Source organism: Cebus imitator, unplaced genomic scaffold (assembly GCF_001604975.1).
Source record: "Cebus imitator isolate Cc_AM_T3 unplaced genomic scaffold, Cebus_imitator-1.0 Scaffold520, whole genome shotgun sequence".
NCBI classification, from domain to species: Eukaryota; Metazoa; Chordata; class Mammalia; order Primates; family Cebidae; genus Cebus; species Cebus imitator.
Genome location: NW_016107835.1, coordinates 1484752 through 1491277, shown reverse-complemented (window position 1 = coordinate 1491277; position 6526 = coordinate 1484752). Strand labels below are relative to the sequence as shown.

The 6526-nt window shown below is 52.0% G+C and overlaps 1 protein-coding gene across 4 annotated transcripts in view; it reads right to left on the bottom strand.

The window, feature by feature from the left end:
• Nucleotides 1-6526, bottom strand: part of CACNA1F (calcium voltage-gated channel subunit alpha1 F) — a 27597-nt gene that overhangs the window by 17208 nt on the left and 3863 nt on the right. For all 4 annotated transcript variants that reach the window (XR_005197677.1, XM_037733360.1, XM_037733361.1 and 1 more), the window contains exons 7-17: nucleotides 5693-5889; nucleotides 5478-5581; nucleotides 4411-4568; nucleotides 4070-4162; nucleotides 3870-3963; nucleotides 3678-3704; nucleotides 3367-3527; nucleotides 2237-2462; nucleotides 1075-1282; nucleotides 865-985; nucleotides 669-750 (exon numbers count right to left, since the gene is read on the bottom strand). Coding sequence is in view for 3 of the 4 variants with exons in the window: in XM_037733360.1 (XP_037589288.1) it covers nucleotides 669-750; nucleotides 865-985; nucleotides 1075-1282; nucleotides 2237-2462; nucleotides 3367-3527; nucleotides 3678-3704; nucleotides 3870-3963; nucleotides 4070-4162; nucleotides 4411-4568; nucleotides 5478-5581; nucleotides 5693-5889 (1471 nt within the window). In the remaining variant the exon portion in view is untranslated. The remainder of the gene's footprint in view (nucleotides 1-668; nucleotides 751-864; nucleotides 986-1074; nucleotides 1283-2236; nucleotides 2463-3366; nucleotides 3528-3677; nucleotides 3705-3869; nucleotides 3964-4069; nucleotides 4163-4410; nucleotides 4569-5477; nucleotides 5582-5692; nucleotides 5890-6526) is intronic.

Here is a 6526-nt window from a genome sequence, read left to right as displayed (position 1 = left end):
AAAAAAAAAAAAAAAAAAAAGAAGTGCTAAAAACAGCACCCCCCCTTTGCACTTGCCACTCCCCTTCCTTGAATACTCTTCCCCCAGATATTTGCATGGCTCACTCCCTCACTGCATTCAAGTATCTGGTGAAATGTCACTTTCTCGTGGACAGCTTCCTTGCCAACTTTAACCTCAAAGAACAATCTTCATTTCTTGCTATCCTTTCATTCTATTTTATTTCTCTCTTTTTTTAAAAGGCTAGTCAAGTGAAGCAGTAGGAGTGGTGGAGAAGGAACAAAGAAATCTGTAACTGGTTGTGATCAATTAGTTGTAAACACCACTGCACTCGGACCAGCCAATTTCTCTTTATTACATATTATTAACATATATTATATATTCATCTGTTTATGTTTTTCTTGTCTTCCCCAACTAGAATATTAGTTCCATGAAGGCAAGGACTCTGTCTGCCTCTTGACCGGTGCTGTCTCCTCAGTATCTACAATAGGACCGGGAAGAGAGTAGGCACTTAATAGACACATGCTGAATGAATGAGGACTGGCAGATTGTATCTGGAGATAGGGATTACCAGGGTGACTAGAGGCATCTCTGGTGGTGTGGGTGTCTTGAGGGATTCCCAGTCAGGGACCCCAGAGAGAGACTGTGTTAGGGGTGGAGCCAGATCTCACCCGCCCTTGTCCTTGGCAGTGCCTGCATCTCCACTGGCCAGGTTGTCCACAGCAATGGCAAGAAACACGTTCAATAGGATGTCTGGGATGAGCTTAGGCTGCAAAGGTTGGAGAAGCAGCCTGCCTATAGACCACCCAGGTCTCCCTGTCCGCCCCCACTTCACCATCATTCAGCCCCACAAAGCTCCAAGGATACAGTTGCCACAGATGAAGAGAATGATGAAATAGATGCACACCAACATTCCTGGGAAGAAGGGACCACCATACGCCATGATACCATCATACATGACCACGTTCCAGTCCTCGCCTGTCAGGATCTAGGGGTGGGAAGTCACCGTGGAGCTCTTGAACCCCCTCCAACTCCAGGGACCCCCGACCCAACCATCCCAGGGTCTCCAGACTCCACCTGAAAGACAGTGAGGAGGGCCTGGGGGAACGTGTCAAAGGTGCTTCGCTTGGTGTGGGTCTGGTCAAAGTTGAACTTGCCCCCAAACAGCTGCATGCCAAGCAGGGAGAAGATGATGATGAAGAGGAAAAGGAGAAGCAGCAAGGATGCGATGGATTTCATTGAATTGAGCAGGGATGCCACCAGATTGCTCAGAGATGCCCAGTGTCTGCAGCAGAAATGAAAGGGGGCGGGGTCGATGCCATGTCCATTGGAGCGTCAGGAGCCAAGGCAGGGCTGCAGCTTGGGATGCACCTGGGCAGGTGGGGCTCAAATAGGCTTTGGTGTCAGGGTTAGAAATGATTTTGGAGTTGGGGTGAGATGAGAGTAAGAAGTGGGGGAAAGTTGAGTTTGGGATTATGGCTGCGGTTAGGGGTATAATGGGAGATTGGGAGATGAGGTTAGGATGGAGGTTTAATGGAAGTTGGTGAAGCTAAAATTGGGTTTCAGGTTGGGACTAGGCCTGATGTTGTGGATGGGGTTGTGATGTATTTGGGGCTGGAGATGGAGTTAAGGATAAGTTGTGGTGGAGCATTTGGATAGAAGAGGGGATGGGGTGAGACAGGCTGAGGCTGGAAATAGAGTTGCAGTTGACGAGAGGGTGATGGTAAGGGGTTAGGGACATGGGGGTTGTGTCTGGGGATTGAGGATGGCATTATGGGTGGTGGTTAGTGACGGGGATGGGGCTGGGAGTTAGGGATAAGGTGGGAGATGGGGTTGGGCTTGGAAATGGGTGCTAGGGTTGTAAATGGGCTCATAGGTGACCTGTGGTTGGGATCAGAGATGGTATTGTCATTGGGGTTGGGATGGGTTTGGGCTGGGAATGAGTATGGCATTGAAATTGGAGACGGAGTTGGGGAAAAACGTTAGAGCAGGAGTTGAGGTTGAGAAAGGTGATGGGAATGGAGTAGACATTCTCCCCAGTGGATGAAGACAGGAACTTGTGTCTGCTTTGATTCCTGGTGTTTCCCTAGGGCTTGGCAGAGCACCTCGCACGCAGTAGACACTCAATGGATGTCTGCTCAATGAATGGCGAAGCAGATGAAGTTATCATTGGAGCTTGGGTGGGGGGCTGTTGGAGCTGTGTTTACGGCCCTAGTCTTTCCCCCCCCTCGATACACACCTGGTGACCTTAAAGATCCTGAGGAGGCGCACACATCGGAGCACCGAGATGCCCAGGGGCTGCATGGCACCCACCTCCACCAAGGTGGTCTCCAGGATGCCCCCACAGACCACGAAGCAGTCAAAGCGGTTGAAGAAGGAAGAGACATAGGCAGAGGGGCCCAGACCATACAACTTGAGAAGCATCTCCACCGTGAACAAACAGAGCAACACTTTGTTGGCATACTCTGTGGGGAGAGGGGTGGGAGTGATTGGCCTGGCCAGTTTCTGTGATGACATGTGGGGGGTAACTAGGGACCATGGGGTGACCCAGGGTAGCTGGTATCAGGCCAGGTGCTGGCTGAGGGAAGGCTTAGGGCTAGGGATTAGGATGGGTTTGTAGGTCAGAGTAGGTGAAGTTTTGAGGGGCTTGGAGATGGGGTGGAGGGGCCAGAGTCAGCACCTGTGAGTCTAGGAAGTCCCCAATTCATAAGTAGAATTAGAGTCTAGGGTTTCTTTGAGAGTGGTGCTGGTTTGTGGGTTATGGGTTAGAAATGTGCTCAGTATTCAGGTGGAAGCTGAGATTATAATGAGTAATAGTAAGAGCCTACCCTTATAAAGTGTTAGCTATATAGTGGGCCATACAGTGTCCTAAGCAGTTTTCACCTTACATCATTTAATCCTCTTCACTGCGCCATGAAGTTGATACAACTATCTATCATCTCCATTTTGTAGATGCGGAGAACTTGTCCAGACAGTGAGATGTTGAGAGCCTGGATTCTGGAGTCAGGCTGCCTGGGTTCTAATTCTGGTTCTGCCACTCACTAGCTGAGTCCTAGGATTAGTCGCTTAACCCCTCAGTGCCTTGGTACTCAGTGTTCTGTGCCTTGGTATTTAATTCGCATAAGGTTGTGGTGAAGAAATTGTCAGTACACATAAAGAAAGGTGCTGAGAATGGAGCTTGAGGCACATAGCAGGTGCTACCTGTGTAAGCTACAAGGTGGGATGGGGCAGGCTAAGGGCTCTGCATTTATTTGGGGGTGGGGAAGGCAGTGTTTTGGGGGCTGAGGTACCCTAGAGGTCCTGGATTTGAGCTTCTGGCATAGAAGGAATAGGAGGCGGGGGGAGATGGCTGGCAGGCTGGGGGTGTACCCTGGATCTGAGTGAGCCACACAGGCTGCCCGTGGTGCTCAGAGGCGATGGTCAGCGTGTTGAGGAAGACAAGCAACAGCACAGCCCAGTAGCAGGCATTGGACTTCACAGCCCGACGGCAGCGCGCCCGAAGGACCCGGTTGGTTCTGCGGAGGCGGCGGCTAGGGGAAGGAAAGCCCACCAGCTGAGATCACCTACCTAAGCCTGCCCTGGGGATCTCATGTGGGGGATCCCAAAGGTCATGAGGGCTTGGAGGTGGAGGGGGTCTCAAAGTCTTGGAGTCAAGGATTCACACAGCTTTCCCAACTCACCAGATCCTGGTTTTCATGATCTTGTTTCTGAAAAAGAGGGGGGATGGGAGGTGGGTGTCACACAGGGCAGAGGGGGAGTCAGTGGCTGGGGCCAGAGATCAAGGACTGAAGTCAAGGCTTGAGGCTAAAGAAAGAATTAGGGTCAGGGTTTGGACTGGCTTCTGGGCTGGGTCAGGGGCTGGGGGCCCTCACAGGCAGCGTGTACAGCTGGCCAGAGCCCCCTCCTCCTCATCCTCATCGCCTTGGGTCTCTGTCATCGAACCGGTGTCACTGGCTGGGAGGCTGGCTGTAGGCAAGGTGGGGATAGTGGTCAGGACCTGAGACCCCGAGGTCCAACCTTTGGCTCTCACCTCTGCCTACCCACCCCCACCCCAGCCTGGCTGGACCCCCACCATGGCTGCTGGTGGAGTGTGTGGAGCGAGTAGAATGACTGAACCAGCGTAGACGTCCACGCCTCCTATTGGTCAGCTCGGCCAGCTGTGACCCTGCAGGGAGAGAAAGGACAATTAGGGAGGACATACTGGGGGCAGGGTTCGGGCCATGTTTAAGGTAGGCATGTCATTTGGAGTCTTTGATTCTCATTTTGAGCCATAACTCGGGGGCTGGGACTAGAGTTGCTGCAGATCAGGCCTGGGTGGGTCTCAGGAGGGCAGACCACGTATAAGGCATGCAGGGAATGGCCCAGATTGGAGTCGCCTACGATGGCCCGCCCGGCCCTCTTCAGCCAAAGAACCAAGGTTGCCGTCAGTGGAGGGGTCCTCCATGTCCAGCTCTTCGGCTTGAGTGATCCAGTCCAGGTAGCCCCGCAGGTCCTCCTCCATCTGCTGCTTTTCCCGCTGTTTCTGGAAGTCCCCACGAGCTTTTGCTTTCTCTCTCTCTTTGGAGAACTCCCTGAGGGAGGAGGATAGAGGGTTAGGGGGAGGAGCCAATCCGAACACCTTGCTTTCATCACTCCGCCCACGCTAGCATCCTAGCTGCTCTGTGAATATGTCAAGCACATTCTAGCCTCAGAGCTTTTGCACTGACCGTTCTCTTTGCTTGGAACGATTTTCCCTCAGATAACCACATCACACACTCCCTCATCGCTCTCTTTTTTTCTTTTCCCCAGAGACAGGGTCTCACTCTGTCACTCAGGGTGGAGTGCAGTGGTGTGATCATAGCTCATTGCAGCCTCAGTGTCCTGAGCTCAGGCGATCCTCCCCCCTCAGCTTCCTAAGTAGCTAGGACTACAGGCATTCGCCACCATGCCCAGCTATTTTTGTTCATTTTTTGTAGAGATAAGGTCTCACTATATTGCACAGGCTGGTCTCAAACTCCTGACCCAGAGCCATCCTCCTGCCTTGGCCTCCCATAATGCTGGGATTACAGGCATAAGCCACTGCACCTGGCCTCTTTCACATTTTTACTTAAATAACAACTTATTAAGACAGCCTTTCCTTACATCCCTGTTTATAATTACAAGATCTCTCCATTCTTATCTTTTATCTTTCCTTTCTTTCCACAGTACACATTCCATATAAAACACTACATATATGTGTGTGCCAACATATAAACGCACACACTTATTTTATTGCATATGTTGCTATTTTCTGTCTCTCTCCATCAGAGTGTAATACCAGGAAGGCAGAGATTTTTGTCTTTTGTTCCATTCCTAAAATGGTGCCTCACATACAATAGATGCTCATGATTGAATGAAGGAGTATTTCAGATGGGTTTTAAAGGATGCCTAGGAGTTTGTCAGCCACAAAGAAGAGGGCAGTGGCTGAGGGGTGGGAAGCAGGGAGTGCCTAGGTCCCTCACCCACTCAGGACGCCAAGCACAAGGTTGAGGACGAAGAAGGACCCAAAGATGACAAGGCTCACAAAGTACACCCAGGGCAGTTCATACCCCATGGCATCTTGCATCTGGGGAGAGAAAAGGCATGCATCCCTCAGGCTAGGCAGACACTCCTGCCTGAGTGTCAGGGAGGAAAGGCAGGTGCAGCCTCCAAGCTGTGTGCCCACAGTCTGCCTCACCCAGTAGAGCACGTCGGTCCAGCCTTCCATGGTGACACACTGGAACACTGTCAGCATGGCAAAGAAGAAGTTGTCAAAGTTGGTGATGCCTCCATTGGGCCCTGGCCAGCGCCCGCGGCACTCAGTCTGGTTCATAGTGCATGCACGCCCGGATCCCGAAGATGCACAGGGCGATGGGTCCTCCTCCGCTTCCACGTCTGCAGGAAGACTGGAGCTTGGGGTTTCGAAGCAGGCCCACTCGCAGTGGCTGCCACCCTGAAGCCCTGCCCACTTAGGATGTTCGACTTGGGTCCTGGATTTTTCTTGTTTTTCTTGCTCCATCGCCCAGTCTGGAGTGCAGTGGCACGATCTTGGCTCACTGCAACCTCTGCCTCCCGGGTTAAAGTGATTCTCCCGCCTCAGCCTCCCGAGTGTCTGGGATTACAGGCTCCTGCCAACACGCCTGGCCTAATTTTTGTATTTTCAGTAGAGATGGGGTTTCACCTTGTTGGTCACGCTGGTCTCGAACTCCTGATCTCAGGTGATCCACCCGCCTAGGCCTCCCAAAATGCTGGGATTACAGGTGTGAGCCACTGCACCCGGCCATGTTCTAGATTTTTCTAAGGCCACCCTCAGCTCCGATTCTAGAGCAGAACCCTGTGAGATCAGTATTCTGAACCACTGGGAAGCTAGGGATTCCACCAACAGGGATCTGAATCCTGGGGTGGAGTCTTGTAAAGGCAAGAGCCTGGGGGCGGGGTCTTGTGATTTTGGGCGGGTCTCTTGAAGAGGGGAGGGGCAAGGCATGGCCTAGGGTCTGCATAAATGCTCTGAGTGTATGATAGTCTTTTTTTT